General features: G+C 45.4%; 1 protein-coding gene and 1 long non-coding RNA gene across 7 annotated transcripts in view; one reads left to right on the top strand and one right to left on the bottom strand.

Moving 5' to 3' along the window:
• Window positions 1-1001: 1001 nt before the first annotated feature.
• LOC138746838 (zinc finger protein GLIS2-like) overlaps window positions 1002-25520 on the bottom strand; it is a 274859-nt gene continuing 250340 nt past the window's right edge. For 3 of the 6 annotated variants that reach the window (XM_069905370.1, XM_069905371.1, XM_069905373.1), the window contains 6 exons: window positions 14574-14833; window positions 11799-11980; window positions 9692-9871; window positions 8598-8731; window positions 7185-7303; window positions 3847-5564 (listed from right to left, as the gene is read on the bottom strand). In XM_069905370.1, the coding sequence (XP_069761471.1) occupies window positions 4771-5564; window positions 7185-7303; window positions 8598-8731; window positions 9692-9871; window positions 11799-11980; window positions 14574-14754 (1590 nt within the window). In that variant the 5' untranslated portion in view covers window positions 14755-14833 and the 3' untranslated portion in view covers window positions 3847-4770. Of the gene's footprint in view, window positions 1703-3846; window positions 5565-7184; window positions 7304-8597; window positions 8732-9691; window positions 9872-11798; window positions 11981-14573; window positions 14834-19230; window positions 19308-25520 lie in introns of those variants that run through there. The other 3 variants (XR_011347148.1, XM_069905374.1, XM_069905372.1) reach the window with 3 other exon arrangements.
• Window positions 19099-25520, top strand: part of LOC138746840 (uncharacterized) — a 35439-nt gene continuing 29017 nt past the window's right edge. The window contains exons 1-2 of the long non-coding RNA XR_011347149.1: window positions 19099-20456; window positions 22161-22215. This is a non-coding gene — a long non-coding RNA (uncharacterized lncRNA). The remainder of the gene's footprint in view (window positions 20457-22160; window positions 22216-25520) is intronic.

Below are 25520 nucleotides of genomic sequence, written 5' to 3'. Positions count from 1 at the left end.
TTACAGTCACAGAGCGCAGGGCATGGTGTAACGGTGCAGTGCAGGGGTGCAGAGAAAAGTACAGTTAAACCATTCTGGGCATCATCTTTTACTAATGAAAGGTTGGTTTAAGAGCCTGATTTTAAAAACTCCTTGTATCTGGAGGATTGTGTTTCAAGCTCATATCTCTTCTTCTTGACAAGGAAATCTGAGATTATTTAGAGATTTTTGGACTATAGCAAAACCCGTTATCCAGAATTCAAGCAACTGGCAAAAATGTTGTGGAACATAAAAAGGAAAAATACAGAAATTGCTGCTCCTCGCCATTAGTTTGCCAATCACGCAACAAGCAATCTCAAGCAACCAGAAAATACACTTATCCAGCATCTACCCAATGTAGGTGACGGGTTCTCTAGGGGTTTTACTGAGGAGCAGGCAGAAAAGTGATACCGAGGAAATGAGCAGATCTGCTGTGACCTTGCAGAGTGGCAGAATGTGTTCTCTGAGTCAATGTGATGTCTCCTGGCCTAGGAATTCTCAAAACCCTATCATCAATGGACTACTCTTGAGAGGTAGTTCTGCCTGTAAGAAATGGAGCGCTGACTTGAACTGGCAGCGTGTGTCATCCTCTTTCCAAATCTGAAGTACCTGGGTCCTTGTCCTTTTACCAACATTGCAAGCACGAGCTGGTTGTCTCGCTCTGTATCTCAGTGTGCCTCGAACCCTGTAGCACAAGGCTGACATTTTTTGATGTTCCAAACATAACGCAGCATCTTCCAATTCATGAAAACAGGAATATTGAGTAAGTCCTGCTCATACCTACCCCTGGATCACAATCTCACCAATAAGCACCAGGTGCCTCTCTCCAGCTCTGATCTCATCACATCAGCAGCTCTCTCTTCCATAGCCTCCAACCTGACCCAGACCCACATGTCCCATTTCTGCTCTCTTGTCCAAGAGATCACGACTGTAGCACTAAGCCAGGAAGGGCAGCAGGCAAATAAATCAGCACCAAATGAGAATAAGTTAACAAATTAAACTTTATTGACGTTTTCCCTCAAATTTTACGTCCCTCTTAAAAGGATCTCAGTACACAGCATCAGCTCGAGCCTTAGACTGATGCCACTCAGTGAGTCTCCCTCACTGACTTAGATTGTACTGGTAAAAGGCACTTTGAATGTTAAAAATTCTGCTGGGACATGTGGAATGTTCAGTCATCTGATCCAGACCCAGATGGACTTTGTCCAATAATGCATAAAACTGTACAACTGACCTTTAACAAAGCTTAATCCATTATTGTTTAGCTTATTAATAGTAAAGGATGGGTGAGTTGGTAGAGTAAGGTCCAGACCCTCTGTGGTCTGAGTACACTTTAACAATAGTATACCGTGTACATCCTGCAGAAAGAAAAATGTTTCTTTCTCTTTGAAAAAGTAAAATCAATAAATTGCTTATAAACGAGATTTTTAAACACTGACAGGCAGCACACAGGGTGTATGCTTTGTCATGCAGACATATTTTTGACAGTGTGATCTCTTCCTGACACCATGAGAGCAGCCGTATTCTGCCCTCTGAATTCCACTGGTGTTCTTGGCCAGTGGCTGACATCAGATCAGATGTTATCCACACGTAGTTCTCACTGAGGTGTTAGAATTGATGGTAGTTGTAAACCAGCCTGTGCTACAGGTTTTCCAGTTTTGTTCTCTGGTTAACCTGCTAGGAACTGAAAACAACACGCATCTATGTTATACAAAGTGTTATATATAGTCATTAACAAAATGCCCCATGATGCCCAATAGGAATACAGGCATGGGAAAGGAACATCGCAGCCCAGAGAAGATAACGGGACAGGTGACCTGAAGTTTGGCAAGAAGGTAGGTTGGAAGATGCATCTGAGGAATGAGATTTCAAGGGGCTTTTGAGGCTTGGTCTCGTGACGAAGATTTAGATTTAGACATACAGCACGATAACAGCTCTTCTAGCTCATGAATCTGTGGCACCCAATTACACCCAAATGACCCCAGAACCTTTTGAACAGTGGGAGGAAACCCTCCAGAGGAAGCTCATGCAGACATGGGGGGGGAATGTACAAATTCCTGACAGACAGCGCCAGATTCGACCCCCGACACTGGTGCTGCAACAGTGTCGCACTAAACCGCTACACTAACCGTGCTTCCCTTTTTTCTTAAAACAGTGCTGGCCTTCAGCGGGAGAGCAGTCTAATGCAGCAGGGACCAGTCTTGGGATCTCAGGTTTGCCGAACAAGATGAGTTTCCGGGATTGGTGGAGTGGGACAGGGGTGAGATGATGGAGGAATTGGAGAAGTTTTCAATGAATGTATTGATTAACTGGGAGCGAGGGGCGATGAGAGGAGTTAGTGGGAGCGAGGGGTGATGAGAGGAGTTAGTGGGAGTTTCCAAGGATACACATGGCAAGTCTAGTCTTGTTGAACCAGTCATCGAGGGTTTTAGCAGCAGACGAGTTGATTCAGGGAGAGGTATTCTCACTGCACGTCCAATGTTTATCCTTCACCATGTCTTGTGGTTATTGGTGATTGGCAATGTCTCTCAGTATCCACCTCACCAGTTGGTCAGATCTGATGGGGTGGATGCACGCGAAGATATCCCAGACCATTTCCCTTTCAGAAATGGCTCAGGTGGGACGTCTGGATCAAATTCGGCCGTCCTCTTTTTGAAGGATGCACTTGTGATCAGGTATTCAGTGAGGAAGTGGATTATCTGAGTTACTCCACAGTAATGCACTGTTTCCGAGTGCTGGTGACACTGAATGTTTAATATTTTGGTTCTATATCTTTACCTACTGAGTTTCTCCAGCACTTTGTGCATTTAGTATAAAAATACCATGTGGAAAAGGGAACTTTCTGATTTCCTAAATATCAACCGAGATGTATTTAAATGCTGTGGGTGGTAACATTTTGCTTGTAGTCATTACAAATTGTACGCCTGACACAATAACTAGATGGTTAAAGATTTTGTCTCTCGAGTCCGCTCCTCCACAGTAAAGCAAATGTTTGTAACAGGGATTTACAAATGGGTGGGGGAATGCGATCAGTTTGGATTTGACATGTGCTTATTGGGAGAGAGGGGGGCAGTAGGATTAGCTCAGCACTGTTCCAGTGAAGGATTAGGATAGACCTCCGGCTCAATGGCATTTAGCATTTTATAGCCAATCACTGCAAGGAATAAATTACCTTCAAACTGAGGAACTGTCTAAGAGACTGTGGGAAATGGATAAATTCAGACTCAGCCCACACCTTAAATAATAAATAGGAGATTCTGTCCGTGGACCAGTATTTACCAAGAGTTGTGCACACAACCTTCATTTCCCGCAGGAGTCGCACTTGGTTCCCACAACACTTGCCTGTTCTGTTCTCTTTATTTCCACTTGCAGTGTCGCAGGCTGACTTGTATGTGAACCCGCACTGCATATTGGATCTGAACAAAAAGTAGTTGCTTCCTCCAGCCCTGTCATGTCCTTTAAATTCTGTAATAATTCCTATTTAACTTCTCTCACGAGTTTAAGGGGAGTGACAATCCTTGTAACGTGCTTAGTCGTGCTGCTATTGGCATCCCAGTAAATGAATAAACACAGTTGACAAGACAGAAGTAAAGCCCTCCCCCCACCCCCCAAAACGCTCCCTGCCAACTCCCCCACTCCTGCATCACCACCATTCTGAGTGTGTGCTCTGCAGGGCAGATGTTCATTGGCTCTGAGCCAAGTCTCCCATTGATTCACACTCTTTTCCCTTTTTTTCATTTTAGACATGCAGCACATAACAAGCCATTTCGGTCCACGAATCTGTGCTGCCCAATTCACCTACCTCCCCCCACCCCCCCCCCCCCCCAGTGTTTGGAATGGTGGCAGATACCTCGAGATAGTGTGGAACTCGAGTCCTGGTCCAGATCACCAATGCTGTAAAGGTGTTGCGCCCACCATGGCTGCCCCTTCCCTGGTGAACTTATCCCTACTGACTCCATTCCCTGATCCCAATTCCCAACTTGTCCTCCTTGTCAGTGGGACATACACCCCCACCTGTATGTGATCATCCACCTGATCGGTGTCTCCTAGCGCCATCCTTCCTGATCCCTGTTCTGTTCCCAAATCCAATCACTCAGCAGTTCTCAATTCATCTGACGACAATGTGAAGCTATGTTGGCAGACAGGTTTCTAGTATCAGTGAATATTCTGACTGACTGATCTGGTCTGAGTGAATCACAAGTCTGCAGATTGTAGTAAAGATACCTCAAAAAGATTGGAGGATCTCAGTGTCCGTAGGAGATGGAGATATTTGCTGACGTTTCAGGCCTGAACCCTTTTTCAAGGAATAAGCAAAGAATAATAGATTTCCTGTATTTTTTCTCATTCCTTGAAGAGGGGCTCAGGCCCAAAATGTCGGCAATTTATCTTCACCCCATATGGACGCCGCGAGACCAGCTGAGTACCTTCAGCATTTGTGTGTTTTACCTGATCTGGTCCAAAGCCAAGGTGAAGAGAGACCCAGAGGAGTTGGGTGCCCCCCTGTGCTACGAGCAGCCCCTCCTGCTCTGCCTTTGCAGGTGTGGGCTTCATCTTATTGGGGCCCCTGCAATAATGTCCAGCTTCTCTGCCCGCATGGAGCTGAGGTATCGAGAATTCAGTGTCGTCAGCAGGCCAATTTAGTTTGATCACAAGTTTCCACTGGCCAACGTTGTTAGGCCAGCAGGCGGAGTGGCTGGTGCTGAGCTGCCTTACCTCAGGATGGCTGGTAACCACGGCTCAGCTGGATCTGGCTCAATTTACCACCGCAGGCTTGAGCAGGACCGACCCAGGAGGAATCACCACCCAGGCTGGAGGGAGAGAGTTTGCTCCTGGCAGAGTGCCCACTCCGCTGGACAAGTCTATCACTGCTCCGGGAAGCATGGAGAAGCCTTCTGCCAGGGGCCTAGCCCGCACCTCCGCCCTCTCGAGTAAAGTATGACCTTTGGCCTTCCCGTCCTGTTTTCTACAACCTGCTGCTTTTGGTTTGGAAGTGAGTGGCCTCTCAAGGTGGCCCTGACTCCCAGCCACCAAGGACATCAGCGGTAGTCCAAGAGTGTTGACAGACAGAGGAGAAGACCCCAAGGATGACTTGGCTAAGTTTATCGGACTGCCATTGAGGGAGATGACGGAGCTATGGATGGGAGAGGAGGCCACGGTGCTGCAGGTCAAGGGACTGAGGTCCAGTGGGGCAGGGTGTATTGGTATTGGCAGCGATGCCCCCAGTCCGTGCAGAGGATGGCCTCCAAATATGGCTGCTGGATTAGGAATGATGATCTCAGTCCTGTTGAGGTAAGGCATTTCCGATGTCGTGGGATTCTTCACCTGCCGCAGCTTCAACATTCCCTGCTGATCCACCGACACAAAGTGCCCATGAGCCTTTATGTGCTTGCGCAGGGAGCTAGGGTCTGTGTACCTCTTGTGACATCCAGGCATCTTGCAGTAGTATGGCTTGTCCACATAGTGCGTCCGGGTGTGTTTGAAACGGTCGCTGGAGTTGGAGTATCGCTTGTTGCAGCCTTCATATGGACAGATGTAGGGCTTCTCACCTGGGGGGGGCAACAACAGGACATTGGGTGAGGGTGCTGACCCCTCCTCAGCACACAGCAGCGTGGAGACAGGCATGCCTGGGCAATGCAGAGCCTGGAACTCAAGCAGCTGGCATTCCCAGGGCCTCTGGCTCAACATTCAGCTTTCTTTTAATGACAAATCATTAGACACAACATTTGTCAACTTGTGCTTCCAGTTAAGGCACCACCAGTTTCTGGAATTTCAATACAATAACTCCCCTAGCTTTGGTTTGGACACACACTCCGGAAGGAACATAGGAAGTAGGAACAGGAGTAGGCCAAAAATGGCCCATCGAGCCTGCTCCGCCATTCAATACGATCATGGCTGATCTAATTTATGACCTAACTCCACCTACCTTCCTTCTCCCCATATCCCCTAATTCCTCTATCATGTAAAAATTTATCTAACCGAATTTTAAATATGTTTAATGAAGCAGCCTCAACCACTTCCCTGGTTAGAGAATTCCAAACATTCACTACTCTCTGGGAAAAACTATTTTTCCTCATCTCTGTCCTAAATCTACTCCCCCAAATCTTGAGACTGTGTCCTCTCGTTTTAGTTTCCCCGGCCAGCTCAAAAAACCTTCCTACATCTATCTTATCCATACCCTTCATAATCCTATATGTTTCTATAAGATCTCCTCTCATTCTCCTGAATTCGAGCAAATACAATCCTAGATGATTTAATCTTTCATCATAAGTCAACCCCTTCATCCCAGGGATCAACCTAGTAAACCTCCTCTGGACCGTCTCCAAAGTCAGTACATCCTTCCTCAAATATGGAGACCAGAACTGGACACAGTACTCCAGGTGCGGTCTCACCAGTACCTTATACAGTTGCAACTTTACCTCCCTACTCCTGAATTCAATTCCTCTAGCGATGAAGGCCAACATTCCATTTGCCTTCTTAATAACCTGCTGCACCTGCAACCTAACTTTTTGCGATTCATGCACAAGCACTCCCAAGTCCCTCTGCACAACAGCATGCTGTAGTTTTTCACCCTTTAAATAATATTCAGATCTTTTATTTTTCTTGCCAAAGTGGATAACCTCACACTTACTAACATTGTACTCCATCTGCCAGACCTTTGCCCACTCATCCAGCTTAACTCTATCCCTCTGCAGACTCTCCACATCCTCATTACAATTTGCTCTTCCACTAACCCTAGGATAGTTCCTCCCTTTGTGCCCCCACCCTGGCACCATCAGGCTCCTGAATTAATCCCACTATTGCTGCTGTGGTGAAGGTCTGTTTTCTCATTGTGATTCCTCACACGGTAATTGTGCTTGTTCATCCACGTTATAGAGTTGACCTGTTAACTCCTTAAGGAAGCAGCCTTCTCACTGAACCAGGTAGAATGTGACAAATTTAAACTTATCCATGCATTGACCCAGCCTTATCTCCCCTCCCTGCTGTACTCTAACCCAAGACCGCTCCCCCACAGGCTCACCTGGATATGTGTTTGCACAATCTGCCCTCCTGACCCCCTTGACATCTGACCACTGCCTCCCTTCCAACCTGAGCCTTGTTTCTTGCCTCTGCCCCATGACTCACTGAACCTCTGACCTGTGATCTGTGAGGTGGGCCTGTAGTCTTACCTGTGTGTGAGCGGTTATGGATTTTCAGGTTCTCCAACCGGGAGAAGCTCTTGTTACAAGTAGGGCAGCGATGTGGCTTCTCATTGGTATGTGTTCGGATGTGAATCAACATCTTGTACCTAGAGATTGGAGCAAACAGAATCCAGTTTCCTCCCACCATCCAAAACAACATACAGAGTTGCAAGTTAATGAGGCAGCACGGGCTTAAACGGATGGAACCGGCTTCTATTGTGTTGTAAATAAATGGAAACAATAAAGGCATTTTAGGGCCTACTGGCCCTCATCAGTCAGTGCACTGAGTATGGGAGCAGGGTCATCATATTAAGCTGTAGAAACCATAAGAGAGAGCACACCTGCACTTCTGGTCACCCAGTTGTGGAGAGATGTCATTGTGCCGGATATTTGACTGGAGGGCTTGAGCTATGATGAGAGGGTCAAGAGACTGGGTCTTTTCTCCATCAGAGTCTGAGGGGTGACGTTGTAGATGTTGATTAAGATCTGAGGGACATGGACTCCCCCAGGGGAGGGGAGTCTCAAATGAGACGGCATGGGTTTACTGTGGGGGGAGGGATTTAAAATGAGCTGAGGGACAACATTTTCACACAGTGGGTGTAAGGAATGAGCTGCCAGAAGAGGACACTAATGCGGGGTTTTCAAAGACAATCGGACAGGTGCATGAATGGGAAAAGTTTAGGGCACCTCTTTCTTTCCACTCACATTCCACTGTAAGGATTCCCTCTATGATTAGTAAAAGATTGCTTAAGGAGGGTTGTGAGTGGGAAGGGAAGGTTGAAAATCACTGCTCTAGACCCAATCGTTACTGAAATATTTTGCTTGAGAAAGATTGTCATTGGCCCATTTCCTTTGGAGTTCTGAAACCGTGCACATAAGTTAATTAGGGACGATTAAAACGGGTTTTCAAACTTTTTCTTTTCACCCACAAACCACCTTAAGCAATCCCTTACTAATCACAGAGCACCGATGGTATAGGGAATACTTAAAATGGGATGTGAGTGGAAAGAAAAAGGTTGAGAACCACTGGGTTCGAGGAATATGGGGAAAAACAGGCCAGCTGAGGGACTGGCTCAGGAAGGCATTTTGGTCAACATGGATAGGTTGGGCTGAATGGACTGTTTCAACTCTGTTCTGGAAATGTACAACTCGTGGTGTGTCTGCAAGTCTGATCTGTGGGCGATGGACCAGCCACAGGATGAATCCTCAGCACACTCCAATTAACCCAAGTCTCCACAGAGGCTCCCGACCAGCAGCCAGGTTTACTTTTGACCAAATCTGCCCATGGGGCAGACACTGGGTGTGTGGGAAGGATCTGTAGTGCGGCGACATTACTCCCCACACTTCCTGTATGCTCCTGCAGGACATGGGTGGGTGCCAGTGGCCAGGTCACATCAGTACCTGGCGTTGAAGCCTTTGCCTCTCCGTGCACACCCCTCCCAGTGGCAGCAGTATCCCGTCTCCTTCTCTGGTTTGACGTGGAAATCATTCACATGGTCTACCAGATCCTGAAGTGAATCAAACCGCTGGTTACACTGCAAGGGAAAAGGACAAAGAGGTCAGGCCATCTCCTAACATTCCAACTCAGGGGCATCAGGAAGAAGAGAGAACAAAGGAACTGGTCACGGCACGATGTGGGTGCAGGGAACACAGATCCAACAGTTCACACATCCCCCTCACTTCCCCTATCCCCTCCCCATGCTCCCCCCCCATTCGTGCTTCCCCCTTCCCCGCTCCCTCCCATTGCCGATGCCCCCCCACACCTCGCTCTTCCCCACATCCCCCATACTTCCCACCATCAAGTTAATGTTTGTGACCCGCACTAGAATCTAGTGCCCTCTGTTCATGGCACTCAGTTGGGATCTCTCTCCAATGCAGTCATATTTTCCCCTCCTTCGGTGAGGCTCCATTTGCCAAGTTTCACCAACCCATCTCCATCCTGCTGCAGATTCCACATGTCCCCATTACCATGTGCCCAGACTCGTTTCATGTCATCAGAAAACTTGGATACCCTGCCCCTTTTAGATATAGAGAGTAAATTGGGGGCAAGAATGGACCATGGAGCACTCACTCCCTTGTCCAGACCTCCAACCTGACAGTGGTGACCAATCTTCAACTCCTGCTGACACGTTGCCCAAACCATGAGCTCTTGTACAACATTCTTTCATGTGGCACCTTGTCAAAGATCATCTGGAAATCCAGACACCCCACACTTAGTGACTGTTCTCCAAACAGCTCACTCTTAGAGATATATGTTAACAAGTCTTGGTTTAGCATCTCAGAGGAGAGGGAGCTCTGCACTGCAATGGAAGCATAGCCCGCATCCAGGAGGTGAAGGCAGATACTCTGGACCAGTCTTCAGGAACATAATACGACAGGAAGGGCAGAGTAAGCCTCAGTCCCAATTCCTGCAGGAGGGAAGGTGCGACCTCAAGTTGCCCCCTTGCATTTGGAAAATGCTCATTGCGACAGGATATCCAAATGCAAGCACTCACCTTACGCCACCTGCATGTCAGTTGTTCTCCTGGCAGGTCCAGCAGGTTCTGCATCTCCTTCTGGGGAGGCCCCAACAAGGAGGATGGCAGGTTCACTGGGCTTCTCGATCCCAGAGGCAGAAAGAACTGGAAGGCCTGGGAGCTCTGACTGCCCTCCAGGAAGCGGCCTGGCTGCAGATCCTGCAGAGAAAAGGGCAAATGTTAGCTCAACACCAGCTCTTCTGTCTTTCCAATTCACCTTGGGATGTGCCTGGTTAGGTAGAGCTACCCACACCATTCCCTAAACATGAGCCACACACTCCCAGCCGTGGGGACCTCACCGTACAACCCAGTGGTTTCGGTGATTCTTCTGCCAACTCTAATCTGTTCTACACACAAGCCCTGCAAAAAGTAGTGACCATAGCCCAGGACATCACAGGTAAAAACCCTCCCCGCCATTGAGAACATTGACAGGGAACACTTCTGTCTGAGAGCAGCAATGATCATCAAGGATCCACACCACCCGGCACATGCTCTGTTCTCGCTGCTGCCATCAGGAAAGACTCACACCTTCAGGTTCAGGAACAGCTGCTCCCCCTCCACCATCAGACTCCTCAACGACAAACCCCACCAGTTTATTTAAGGACCCTTACACTTGATTGATTTTTATTTACTCTCTGTATTGCTCAGTCAGGTTGTTTACATTTCTTTTTTTTGAGTACAGTTTTTTGCCCTAACAATAAGAAGTCATTCTGCCTGCAGGAAAGAATCTCAGGGTTGAATGAGATGACAATAAATCTGAACTTTGGAGTACAAACAAAAAGATAGGAACAGGATCCTCTCAGGCTAGTTCCACTTCAGTAGATGGTGGGTTTTATCTCAGTGACACTTCCCTGCATGAATCTAGATCCCATGATTCTATTGTATCAAAAATTTCAACTGTCATCCTCAGTGCGCAATGTCCTTCATGATTGCAGTGAGTCTGGCAAGGGATCCTGACTGTGCTGTAGTTCCAGACAACGAGAGGCGTGTGTCAAGGGGAGGTCCACCCAGGTCCAGGTCAATCTTCCAACGAGCTGCAAGAATTTGAGCTGTGCCTATGTATTTTATATTGAAATGGATCAGGTGACAATTAAACAGGCTCCTTTCTCCTGGATGGTGATGAGGAAGGAAACATCAACGCTCCTTTTCCCTCCACAGATGTTTCTCGACCCACTGAGATCCTACACCAGCTCGTTCTTTGCTCCAGATTCCAGCTCTGCTGTCCCCTGGTTCTGAGGATGGAGGGGATTCCTCAACGTCAGACTTGGGCCTGGATGTTGTGGTACAGTGTGTTGCTCCCCATGTGACACCCTGCTTCTCAATGACTCTTAAAGCCACAGTGTTTCTATCATTTCCAACAAATTGTTGAGGGGATAAGAAGGCGCACCAGTAACTACACCCAGTGAGGAGTTTGATGAGATTTGGAGCGTGACTAAAGACTCTGGCAAATTTCTACAGGTGTCCCATGGAAAGCATTCTGACTGGTTGCATCACTCTCTGTTGGTACAGAGGCACCAAATCACAGGACAAGAATAGGCTACAGAGTTGTTAACCCAATCTGTGCCATCACAGGCTCCAGACCACTCCTTCGAGGACATCAGCATGAGGTGGTGAGAAAGCAGCCTCTATCCTCAAGTACCCCCACCACCCAGGCCCTGCCCTTTTCACTCTGCTACCATCAGGAAGGAGGTACAGGAACCTGAAGACGAACAAGGACAGCTTCTTCCCCGCTGCCATCAGATTCCTGAATAGACAGTGAATCACAGACACAGCCTCACTTATTTATCTTTTCACTGATTATTTTAAAATAGTGTATTTACGGAAATGTAATTTCAAGCAGTTTTTGCATCTGTAATGAATAATAGTGTTGCTACAAAACAACACATTTTATGCCACATGGTCATGACAATAATTCTGATTCTAAATTCTGACACTGTGGTACAGGGATGAGGTTCCAAACTCTGAACAGCTGAGATGTTACTGCTGGCCAGGATAGTAGGACCTCTTTACCTCCCCCCCCCCCCCCCCCCCCCCCCCCGCCACTATGACCAATGCTACTCCATTACCCTGGCCTTCATATACTTACAGTCCCAACCCCGGGAGAAGCTTCTACACCATTCTGCAGCTCCTCAGGCAGCAGGGCAGAGTTGGGGGGAGAGTCGAGAGCAGCAGCAGGGGACAGGCTGAGGTCCACAATGGAAACGGAGCTCTGGGCAGGAGAGAAGTGGGAGCCCTCTTTCTCCCGAGTCTGGGAAATGATGAATGGACCTGGAACAGGAAAAATTGTGTGAGAAAGGGAGACTCATTGATAAGTACCAGTTACATTAACAAAGGGCACAACATCACCGTCGTTTATGAAGGCCTAACTTAAATAATCGGGTACAACCAGTCATCCCATGTGCATCATTAATAGTTTGTTCTTATCAAACTGGAACATTTATTTTTAACAGATTATTATTTAAATGATTTAAGTGATTGCAGTGTGCTGCTGTGCAGAATGACTTGGGAGAGCTCATGCATGAATCACAAAAGATTAGTTTGTAGGTGCAGCAGGGTTTCAAAAAGGCAAATGGAACGTTGGCCTTCAATGCAAGAGGGATTGAATTTAGGAGCAGGGAGGTTAATCTGCAACTGTACAAGATACTGGTGAGGCCTCATCTGGAGAACTGTGGGTCGTTCTGGTCTCCTTACTTGAGGAAGGATGTACTGGCTTTGGAGGCGGAGCAGAGCGGGTTCACCAGGTTGGTTCCAGAGATGAGGATTTCGCCTATGAGGAGAGATTGAATTGTCTGGGACTGTACTCATTGGAATTGAGAAGAATGAGAGGGGATCTTATAGAAACATATAAATTTAAGAAAGGCATAAATAAGATAGAAGAGACCAGTACTAGGGGGAAGGGCCTCAAGATCTAGGGGAAAAGATTTAAGACAGAGATGAGGAGGAACTGCTTTTCCCAGAGGAGGGTGAATCTGGAATTCGCTGCACACTGAACCAATGGAGGTGACCTCAGTAAATACAGTCTTTTTAAGAAAAGGTTGGGTAGATTTTTACAGTCAGTGAATTAAGGGATATGGGGAAAAGGTAGGTGAGCCGAACTGATATCAGCCATGATCTCATTGAATGGGGGAGCAGGATTGATGGGCCAGATGGCCAACTCCTGCTCCTATTTCTTATGTTTATATTTCTGAGTTGATGTTTTTTTCTTTCGCTCCTTGTAAATTTTTATATTTACACCAGTATTCACGTCTCTATTTTAGTCCGGGAACTAGACCTGTGCAGTGTTATCACACCAGGTTCCACAAAAGTGAGGCAAACAGTGAGGACGAGGAGGGTCCCAGCACTTCATGCAGAATCATCTGTGGAGAGAGTGGGACCTGCAATACTTCAGGTCGGGACCCTTTCCTGGAGAACATTAACTGTCCGTCTCTCTCCACTGCCTGACCTCCTGAGTCTGCACAAAAGTTAAAACCGAACTTACCAAAGGTAAAGTGCGAGGAATAAATCCCATGATGAGTTACATTGTGGAGCTGCAGTGATGAGGGTAAATAACTGGCCTGCTTTCTGCACCCCTACCCTATTCAGTGGTAAGATTTCAAGGTGTTTCAAGGGTTTACTTTTACCAGGCTGTTGTCTGGATTAGAGGGTATGAGCTATAAGGTGGGGCTGGATAAACTTAGAGTGTTTTCTCTGGCGTGTCAGAGGCTGATGGGAGACCTGATTGAAATTTATAAAATTATGAAAGGCTTTGATAGGTTAGAAAATCCATCTTTTACACAGGATGAAAAAGATTGAAGGGAGAGGGTGAAAATTGAATGGAGATTTATAACATAACAATTTACATACAGAAACAGGCCATCTCAGCCCCTCTAGTCCACACCGATTCACATGAAACTCCACTAGTTCCACCTACCTGCTCCCTGCCCATAACCCTCCAAACCCCCTCACATCCATGTACTCATCCAACCTCCTCTTAAATTACATTTTAAATGACAGAATTGACCCTGCTGCAACCACCTCTTCCGGAAGATCGTTCCACTCAGCCACCACTCTCTTCCTTTTATGTTACTTCTAAAGTTTGCCCCCTAACCTATGACACCTTGTTCTGATCTCCCCTACCCTTAGGGGAAAGAGCCTATTCACATCTACTCTATCTATTTCCTTCATAATTTTAAATACCTCTATCAAATCCCCCCTCAATCTTTTATGCTCCAGTGAATAAAGACCCAGTCTACTCAATGTATTCTAGATGCTGCAATCCAGACAACATTTTAGTAAATCTTCTCTGCACCCTCTCTACCTTATTTATATCCTTCCTATAATTTGGAAACCAGAACTGCTCACAATATTCCAAACTTGGCCTCACCAATGTCTTAAACAGTCTCAACATCACCTCCCAGCTCCTATATTCTATGCTATGATTTATAAAGGCCAGCATATCAAAAGCCTTCTTTACCACCCTATCTACATGGGAATCCACCTTCAAAGAATGCTGAACCATTATTCCAAGATCCCACTGTTCCTCAGCATTTGTGAGCAAAGTGTTTTTATTACCCAGAGAAGATTCCTGCATCACGTTGCCAGGGGAAAAGGGTGAATGTTGATATAAGAGCAGTGTTTAAATGGCATTTAGACAGGGACATGTACAGGCAGGGGATGGAGCAGCAGGTGGGATTCATTTAAATCGGCACTCATGATCAGCACAGACTGAAGACCTGTTCCTGTAACGTCCTCTTGCAGGTTCTGAGGGGTGGGGGTTCTTTTGTTCTTTCTCCCGTACCCTGTGATCCAGTGTCACCACCAGATACTCATTGCAACATGTGGACTAGCAGAGAGTGCATGGTGAACATCCCATGTTCCTCACCTGTCTGTGGGGGCTGGGGAGATGCTGGTGCAATGATGGCTGTCCCATCGTCGGTCATCTTCAGTTCCTTCTGAGCACCGCCCTCCTCTGTGTTCTCACAACCTCTCTGCTTCTTCCCTCTCATCATCTGAAGTTTGGAAATGCTGAGCTTTAGATCCAGGGGCTCATCCAGGGAATGCATTGTCACAGCAATGGTATGCCCAATGGGGAGAGTCTGTGGCTGAAGCCAGGCTGGGTCACCTTGACGACAATCTTAAATCCTGAAAAATAGGTGAGCAAATAATGAATTAATGAGAGTTTATTGTAATACCCTAAGTAGAGTGAACTTAAGTAAAGATCTGGACCCACTGTGATTTGCCACAATCGCTCTCCAGCAGATGCAATCTCACTCAGCCCTGAATCACATGGGCAACAGTAGCACAAGCATCAAACTGCACCACAGACACCTCTTCAGTTTTCCTTTGCACTAACTTTTTATGTAATTTATAGCAATTTTGGCACCTGTGACGCTTCTGCAAAACAATGAATTTCGTGACATGTTCATCACAATGAATTCTGAGATGCAGTGAAAATCTTTCTTATTGCAGCTTCCATGATACAGACAATAATTTGTATACTTGGGATGGCACAAAGATAATAAATCAATAGTATGTAGAGTTGGAATAATAAACATCCATGGTTGGACACACAGACAAGTGAGTGGAAGTTTTCTAACTGCTTTGATTTTAACATCATGGCTAAAATGAGTCGAGTTGTTCGCGGATTAAATAACTCTCACTTCAAGAGGTCTATTATGCACAGAGTAAGATCGCTACAAGAAAACAACCAATAGAACAGATTTGTGTGATGTGTTGGAAGGGACTTAAGTAGTTATAAGTATTGGCTAAGGTACAGGGAAAACATTGCCCTTTCAGGAGAACTGAGGGAATGTTACCATTCGGACTTGAGCCTCACTACATTCTGTTCGTACCTTGATAAGGGGCTCAAGCCCGAAACTTTGGTGATGTATCTTTATTTTTGCTCTATAATGTACAATTGTGGCAGGGTTATCATAGCAATTAGTGCAACGCTGTTTCTCTCTGGGCTGTGTTACAGTCTGATACCAGAGAATGTGCTCTGGGCATCGTTCTGTCCTTTCGTATCCACCCTGGTCAGGTGATGGTGTGGGAAAGATCCCTGTACATGGGATTCCCTCTGGGAGCTCAGGATCCAACGTGCATTAAGTTGTCTTTGATAAACATGGGAAGTTGCTGCATCAAAGCATGTGCTTTTTTGTTTCTTGTAAGAGCAGGCACACTCCATGTTCGTTGGGAAGATTGAAGTGGAGACAAAGGTACCATTTGCAGGCAAGACCATTCATATTATATTTGGAACGTAAAATAGTTCTCAATAAATCCAAGATGGAATTCTGGAAATCCTCAACTCACTGAGTGGTTAGGGTTTGCTCATTACTCCCGAGGGGAATCCAATGTGGGAAGTGTGAAGAATTGATAGAGAAGTTAGAGGAACAGAAGGATACGATGATTAGAGAGGAATGGAGAATACTGGCTTAGACTTGCTAACGTTTACAGTGGTTGCTGTACAGTTGAGATCTGAGTGTATTAAGTGGGGTGATTTGTGAAACATTGTTGGACCAGACGCTGCCGCAAGTTGAAATTACAGGCTCCTACAAAGGCTCTTTTGATGGTAACTTGGACTTTTATTTGCCTTTGCCAATAGCAACATGGAAGAATTTACAGACACAACAGTGACACACAACACACTTTTTGCTGGGACTAGATTGGGAACTTCCTTCTTAACAATTAGTGAACCTCAATACTGATGATTTTGAAAATCTCTTTGGAAAACCTGAGGTGTTACTTGAATGCAGGTTGTTTGTTTTCCTCCTTGTTCTCTTGCTCCTGCTCTCCTGTTCTCACAGTTCGGTGGCTAGAAGGTGTAAGCATGTCACCTTTCTGAGCACCTGTTGCTGTCTGCATACCAGGCAGGGAACTTTGTAAAACCAAGTTGCGTTATACGTTTGTGCAGGTCTGCATGCACACGTCTGTGTGTTTGTCTATATATATATATATATATATATATATGTATGTATGCATGTGCCTGCGTCTATGAATGTGTGTATGTGTGAGTCTGTATGAGTGTGTGGGTATGCGTCTGTGTGTGCATGTATCTGTGTATGTCTGTATCCATCTGTACGTCTGTGTGTGTGTGCCTGCGTATGTGTCTCTGTGTGTGTATGCATCAGGAGTTAGTTATTGAAGATGGTGACGAGAGCTCTTCAGATTTCATTGATAAAACTATTATTTGCATCCACTAAAGGAGAATGTGACTTCAGTCTCATGCCCTCTCCAATGGACAGAATCTCCAATGGTGCATCTGTCCCTCTGGATGCTGGCCTTCTGGAATTTGAGAGTTAGAGCTTGATCCCATGACCTATAGCTCTGTGGCCAGCTGGAGAACCACACAGATTCACAGGGTATTTTACAATCCATCCTGATAAAAGGTGAGTGCTGATACACAGTTCGATAGGAGAGTCGATAGTGGGATGTCAACAGGTTGAGCAAGGGGGCAAGAAGGTGGCAGACAGAGAACAAACCTCTTTTGAAAGATGAGTGTACCCAGGCAGATCCAGCAGCTGCTGGAATCTGGAGCTGAAAACAAATGGGCTGGGAGAACTAAGTGAGTGGAGCAGAATCAATGGGGAGGGTGTGAGTGTCGATGACACCAAGTAGAGGGCAAAGGGAATGTGCAAAGGGTTAGATCACAAAGGTGGGAGTTCCTGCTTCAACTGCGCAAGGATTAGCTGAAATGAGGGCACCAGGCCAGAATCCAGGCGACATTTTGCTCCCACCTTGATGAGGGGCTCGAGCACGAAACGTTGATTCTATATTTTTACCTTTCCTAATATAAAGGACACTGCTTGACCTGCTCAGTTTCTCCAGCGTTGGGTTTTTAAATGTCTACTCAGTCAGCTGTACATTTTTGGATTTTTTTTGGTACCTCCTGGGAGAGAGCAAATTCCAACCAAGATTGGTAAACAGTGATGAAATAAAAGGGATTCTTGGCCCAGAGACTCTCATGAATTATTTGGATGGTCCAACAGAGTTGAGGGCCATGTGATTGCTCTCCTCGCTATGGTGAAAGGGAAGATCCCCCATCCTCTACTGCACAACTCCCACCCATTCCTGAATCCTGTCTGATTTACATCCCTTGACCAACGATATAAAAACAGGTATCTGTAATTATTCTCACACTGGTTTGTCGGACCTTGCTGTGTACACATTGGCCCCTACATTATAACTGTGCCTGCACATTGGCTGGACCTGGCTGTGAAACATCCTGAGATGATGCTTCATGAAGCTGTAAGTTTGTACTTTTAAATAAATTCTGCACACACTGGGTTAAGTAAAGGAAATATTCAGAGTGTGTTCAGCGCCTCTGTCTGAGGAACCCCACCCAAGTCCCTTCTGAGGGAGCCTGTGTGTTGCTTGGGAGTAGGCGAGTGGGCAGAATTCCACCCCTGAGCTCCATCTGAGCAGTGGAATGCTGCTGCCTGAGAAGGCGGGTGATGCTGCCCACACCCATCCCTCCCACCCTGTACATGCGTGCATCAGCTCTCATCTCCTGCAAGTCCATACGTCCATTAATCAGCAGCAGGCTATTCAACTAAAGTCTAACCCGTGACCCTGACTGAAGTAAACTTTCTGTGAAACCTCATACCCCGCCTGTGGCAACCCAGCTCTGCAGCAATGGTCTGGCTGCTTTCAGTCTCCAGACAAGGGTGTCTTGGTGAGGTTCTGACACTGGTGGAGTGTGTAACCCCACATCAGGAAGAATCCTGTCTGCATTTAGTGTGGGCATGAGCCAAGAATGAGGCACCGAGACAGGCAGCAGGGGCCTCACTGATATCCGCACTCTCTTACTTCATCAGATGTTTATTTAAATAAATGCAGAGACTTTGACACAGTGGCTGGTGGCAAAAAAACAGCACTGAAAGTTCTCTATTCTCACCACACGAACACAGTCAATCAGGGAAACAGGAGGAGCTACGCTGCCTTGATAGATTATCACCCCTGGTAGGGCAGGACCAGGGAGCTGTTCCCATTGTCCTGGCAGTTTATCCCTCTGCCCACACTGTCAGCACCCACGACGACCATGATATAAGGGGAGCATAAAAGTAGAGCCAGGTGCTTCAGAGACAAAAGTGACAAATGAAAGCAGCGTGGGTGGAAGGTAGGAGGGGAGGGATGGAGGGTGTGGGGGAAGGGAGGTGGGAGTGGGAGGATGGGAGGGAGCTGAGAGAAGACGTTAAAGAGTGTTTAGGGAAGGGGGGGTGGGCCAGCGAAGCAATTCTCTGGAGGAGGGGAGATCTAGCACAGTGGTAGATTCACATGGATGTCACTGGAGTAGTTTCAGCTACTTACAAATGGCAGCATTTGGGAGGGGGAAGGGTTACAGGGAAACTCACTGGCTCCCCCAATAATCCAGCCACTTTCAAGCCCCCCTTTTGTTTCCACTCCCAGGACCCACTATTGCCAGTTCCAGGCCCCATTCTGCCAGCTGAGTGTCGATTCACAGGCAGCTCAGCCCCTCCCTGCCCCCAGCCTCATTCAGATCCCCAGCCCAACTCCCAAGAACTCCTGTGGGCCCAGCCTACCTTATGCAGTTTCTGGAGGTTGTCCATTTAGGGTTCCCCACCAAGAATGCCATGTTTAAATTGTGCCACACGTTCATCTGCTCAAGGGTAACAGGTAAAATATGTTTATGTGCAGAGCTCAGGTGAACAGGATTGTTGACAAGAAAACCACTGACTGTCTCTACACAGGATTTTTCTTATATATGAAGCACCTTACAAACCTTTTCCTCAGGCAAAGTGGTTAGAGCACCAGATCTTAGAGCAAACCACATTAGCAGAAGACTTGATGACCACGTTCCCACAACTCCTTAATACCCTTTTAAATACTCACAGGCAAAACCCTCCCCACCATTGAGAACATCTACAGGGAATGCTGCCATCTGAGAGCAGCAGCAATGATCAAGGACCCACGCCACCCAGCACACGCTCTGTACAGATTTAGACCCTCTGAGAATGAGACAGGTTGTAATCCCACCCATATCTTCCACAGCAGGTACCAACTTGCAGAGAACAGTGAGTTCCGCTCGTGTTGAGGGCCACATTAATGTTAGACATGGGGGAGGGTTGTGGGGTTTACTAATTCTAACTCCCACAAAGATAGTGATTATTGAATTTTAAATGTAGACATACAGGCCATTTCGGCCCATGAGTCCATGCCACCTGATTTATGCCCAATTAACCTACAGGTACGTTTCGAATGGTGGGAGGAAACCGGAGCCTCCGGGGAAAATACATGCAGACACAGGGAGAATGTACAAACTGCTTACAGACAGGGCAGGATTTGAACCCCGGTCCTGATCGCTGGTGCTGTAACAGCGTTGCATTAACCACTACACCACCCATGCCATCCAGGGACGGTGTGAAGGAGCTGGTTTAACATCAGTCAGTGACTCGGCACTGAAGGAGAAGGGTTAATGTGGAATATTGTAGACAGCTGGGTTGGCAAGAGCAGAGGTAATGTGTGTAACACAGGTGACTGGGGGAGATGGGTCACTGAGTGATGCGTAAGGGAGTTAGGCTTTAGTCTTTGACAGTTTTTTTTTAAAGCCCAGTAAAATTCAAAAAGGATTCAGAAAATTCTCTGTCTTTGTAATTCATTAGAGAAAATTGATTTTTTTTTGCGTGTTTCGTGGCTGAGAAAATTTAATGTCGGCTATAAAAGAAACCAGCTGTGAGGAACTTCAAGCCTGCCTGCGTCCAGGGACATCTCAGGGAAGAGAATCGGAGCCTATGATGTAGCAAATTGTGTGAGTAACGAAGCTAGCTGCCAAACTCTCCCTCCCCGCAGGAGAGGAGATCATCAGACACCCACCCCCGCCTCTCCCTATCACAGAATTCGTTCACTGGGTTCAGAGTCTCCCACGGGGACCTCACACACCAGCCCAACAGCACAGAATCAAATTCAACCTCCGCCTCCTCTGTGGTGACCTGCAGTGCACCGAGCCAGGCACAGCTAGATTCCAAAAGGTTCTCTGGCCTTTCCCTTCTTTCAATCACCAAAGGAACTCATGAAGGAAATGGTTGTGATTCATAGCAGATAACATCACAGGATCAGGGATAACTGCATGCTTGAAATAGTCCCTGTGAAGGAGAGGGCTACTGTTGTAAGGTGACATCTCTGCAGAGAGCCCTCCCTTCTTGACAACATACGAGTGAAACCGTCCTCACTGGTCAAAATTTAAAAACCATATTGACTCCGAGACATGAAATCATACAGCTGCCATCATCCCATCCTCACTGGCTCCTAGCAGAATGTGAGGAGCCATGGTCGTAACCACAAGAGATGCTGGAAACCTGGAGGGACTCAGCAGATCAGGCAGCATCCATGAAGGGAACAGATTGTCAACATCTACCTTCAATAACAGAAACCAGTGGGCGTCTGACATAACCAATGAGAAGCTGGAGGGACCTGCCAGTCAGGCAATGAAAGCATTTGACAGCTCTTGGCCTGTGCTCATTGGAATTTAGGAGAATGAGGGGGGAGATCTCATTGAAACATTTCAAATGTTGAAAGGCCTGGCCAAAGTAGATGTAGAAAGGGTGTTTCCCACGGTGCCCAGGACAAGAGGGCACAACTTCAGGATTGAAGGGCATCCGCTTAGAGCAGAAATGTAGAGGAATTTCTTCAGCCGGAGGGTGGTGAATCTGTGGAGTTTGTTGCAAAATTGTGGAGGCCTTGTTATTGGGTGCATTTGAGCAAGCGATTGGTAAGTTCTTGATTAGTCAGGGTATCAAGGGTTATGGGGCGAAGGCCGGGCACTTGAGCTGAGTGGGGAAATGGATCAGCTCTTGCTTAAATGGTAGGGCAGACTCGATGGGCTGAAAGGCCTATTTCAGCTCCTTGTGTCTTATCGTTTTGTCCATGGATAGAAAGGGTCAGTCAACGTTTCAGGGCTGGACCCTTCAGAGAGATTAAAGTGCAAAGTGGTGATATCCTCAAACATTAACTGACCATTTCTCTCCTTGGATGCTCCCTGAACTACCTACTTCCCCAAACAGTTTGCTGCTTGTTTGAGATTCCAGCATCTGCCGTCGTTGGATGTCTGTCTCGAGGAGATGATGGGAGAAGGAAAGATCCTGAAAAACACAAAAGTGTGGGAGGACCTCACAAGCCCTTCCTTTCTGTGTTTTAACAATGTCTCAGATTTAACAACCTTTGTCAAAGCTCCAGGTTTGCTCACTTTCCCACTTCCAACCAAAGGTCTTTGAACTGAAATGTAAACGCAGTTTTTCTTTCTGTCTGACCTCTATTTCCAACATTTCCTGCCTCATTTCTAAGAACACAAGGACTAGGGAGAATAGTGAAGCCAATGTTGAGCACCTGCCTTCATCAGCCGAGGCACTGAGTACAGGAGTTACAGTTAATGAGTGTATGGTCATTAACATGAGAAATGTTTGATAAGAATATGCACCTTAAATTAAATTTTTACATCTTATTTTTTTATTTACAGCACAGAAGAAGCCAATTTCGCTCGTTTAAACAGTGGGAGGGAACCAGAGCACCAGGTAAAATTCACACAGGTCATGGGGAGAACGTACAAACTCCACACAGAGAGCGTCAGGTTAGAACCCAGGTTGCTGGCACTTTAACAGGTTCTTTGAGGAAAAATAAACTAAAACCAAATTAAAAATTGTATACTTAATTGAATTAAAAAGGGACAATACAAAAAAAAATATTCAGTAATCACTGTAAAAAAAGTAACTTGAAGAGACTTTGCAATATTGCAGACAGATAGATCTTTTGTGATGTCAGAGCCATCTCTGATCAGTGCAACAAGGCAGATTGAAGAGCCTGACGGCTGATGGAAAGAAGCTGTTCTTGAACCGAGAGGGGCTGGGGTTCGGGCGTCTGGATCTTCTGCCTGAAGGGAGCAGAGAGGAGAGGTTGTGACCGTTGGGTGGGGGTCCTGAGGCAGCCCTTCACATGGATGCATTTGATGACTGGGAGGTTGGAGCCTGTGATAGACCTGCCACTTCGTGCAGTTTTCTATGTTCCTGGGAATTCAAATTCCCAATCCAAGATTTTTTTTGTTAATCATATTATAAGTAAACAATACATGAGGAGAATAGGATACATTGTCAAGGGAAAAATATCACAATCTGACATATGATGTAACATATTGTTTTACAGCACAATTAACTAATATGTTCTCATCTCAAATTGAAATCTTCAAAAAAGTAACTATTATGTAAAACCCCACCTAATCTTTTAAACAAAACTGGGTAGCCTATCCTGAGAATTTATTAATAAAAATTAAACGTCTGGTCTTCACCAACAAATAGAAAAGAAATAAACTATCATCCAGGAGGGTAAATAATTCTACGAACTAAGTCATGTGGAAATAATTTATAAAAGGTCGCCAAGTCTCTTCAAATTGAATAGAATATCAAATGTACAATTTGTAACTTTCTCCAAACTTCAACATGACTTAATTTGAAAGAACCATTGAGTCAAAGTAGGTGGATTTGAACCTTTCCATTTAAATGAGGTAGCTCTTCTAGCCAACAATGTAGAAAAGGCTACAACCCGATGTGTAACCTGTCCCAATTCTATAATTCTAAAAAAAAGCAGTCAATGGGTTGGGTTACAAACTGATATCCAGTAGAGCTGACAAAGTCTGAAAAATATCTACACAATACCTCTCCAGTAAATAGCATGACCAAAACATAAGAATTAGTGAAACTACTTCTGATTTACAGCAATCACAATTAGGACTAACATTAGAAAAATTACGGCCAATTTGTCTTTTGACACCTGAGCTCGATGGACCACTTTAAAGTGACGAGCACATATTGAAGAGCTATTAACCAAAAATCTTCTCCCATGATCCCTCTGGAAGGTGTAACTGAAGTTTTCTTCCCATGCCCTTTTAATTTTGTCATTAGAATTTGATTACAATCTCAATAACTTGTTACCTATTAAACCTTATAAGAAGGGTTCAAATGAAAAAAAGTATCAACCAAATCTGGTTGGTACGATATTGGAAAGTTAGGCAGTAAAGTACAGATGGTCCCAAACTTACAACCATAATGGGGACCAAAGGATCGGTTGTAATTCGGGGTTGGTCGTAAGTCGTGGAACGGGACCTCGGGCTGCCGGGGTGGGGGGAACCAGGTTGCCATGGGGAATGGAGACCTTGGGCTGCCACCAGGAGTGGGGAACCATGTACTGTATATATATATATATATACAGTACTTTTAATGCATAATATAAACTTGTACAGTCGTTTTAATATAAAAGATTTAAAAAAAAATTTGGCTGTATGCGTGGGTGGATGTAACACGCATCGATTGGAAGTTGAGGACAACCTGTATTCAGAAAATTTCTAATTTGGGAGTATCTAAAAAAAATGTGACAAGTATAATTACATTTATTGGATAATTGTTCAAAAGACATTAAACTACCATCTTCAAACTAATATGAAAAAGAAACGATTCCTTTAACTTTCCAAAAGAAAAGGTTTGATCAATTATAAATGGTTGAAAAAAAAATAAAGTGAAATTGTGCAGGATAAAAAAAAAATTTTCAAGTCAAAAGAATTTTGATACCAAATGTATGACTAAGTATTGGGTGAAGGTTTGTCATCAAATCTTAGAAAGTGTAGAAGGAAGAGTTGCTCCTAGTAAAGTCACTGACACCCTCTTCACGGAATCAATTCCAAGTCTACCCCAAAAGGGAATTCAAATTTAATCAGATCCAGTAAATAATATTGCGGATGTTTAACTACCCAATAATTGTCTCAGATCCAGTAAATAATATCGCGAATGTTTAACTGTCCAATAATAGTCTCAGATCCAGAAAATAATATCGCGGATGTTTAACTGTCAAATAATAGTCTCAGATGCAGAAAATAACATCGCGGATGTTTAACTGCCCAATAATAGTCTCAGATCCAGTAAATATTATTTCGGATGTTTAACTGTCCAATAATAGTCTCAGATCCAGTAAATATTATCTCGGATGTTTAACTGCCCAATAGTAGTCTCAGATACAGTAAATAATATCGCGGATGTTAAACTGCCCAATAGTAGTCTCAGTTCCAGTAAATAATATCGCGAATGTTTACCTACCCAATAATAGTCTCAGATCCAGTAAATATTATCTCGGATGTTTAACTGCCCAATAGTAGTCTCAGATACAGTAAATAATATCGCGGATGTTAAACTGCCCAATAGTAGTCTCAGTTCCAGTAAATAATATCGCGAATGTTTACCTACCCAATAATAGTCTCAGATCCAGTAAATAATAGTGTGGATGTTCAACTGTCCAATAATAGTCTCTGATCCAGAATATAATATCGCAGATGTTTAACTGCCCAATGATAGTCTTAGATCCAGTAAATAATATCGCGGATGTTTAACTGCCCAATAATAGTCTCAGATCCACCTCACTGACAAAAGGCAAAGGAGGAAAAACCCAACACCCAACCCCAACCAACCAATTTTCCCCTGCAACCGCTGCAACCGTGTCTGCCTGTCCCGCATCGGACTTGTCAGCCACAAAGAGCCTGCAGCTGACGTGGACATTTACCCCCTCCATAAATCTTCGTCCACGTAGCCAAGCCAAAGAAATAGTCTCAGATCCAGTAAATAATAGTGTGGATGTTTAACTGCCCAATAATAGTCTCAGATCCAGAAAATAATAGTTTGGATGTTTAACTGCCCAATAATAGTCTCAGATCCAGTAAATAATAGTGTGGATGTTTAACTGCCCAATAATAGTCTCAGATCCAGTAAATAATAGTTTGGATGTTTAACTGCCCAATAATAGTCTCAGATCCAGTAAATAATAGTTTGGATGTTTAACTGCC

Source organism: Narcine bancroftii, chromosome 12 (assembly GCF_036971445.1).
Source record: "Narcine bancroftii isolate sNarBan1 chromosome 12, sNarBan1.hap1, whole genome shotgun sequence".
Classification (NCBI taxonomy): domain Eukaryota; kingdom Metazoa; phylum Chordata; class Chondrichthyes; order Torpediniformes; family Narcinidae; genus Narcine; species Narcine bancroftii.
This window is presented reverse-complemented; position numbering and strand designations above follow the sequence as displayed.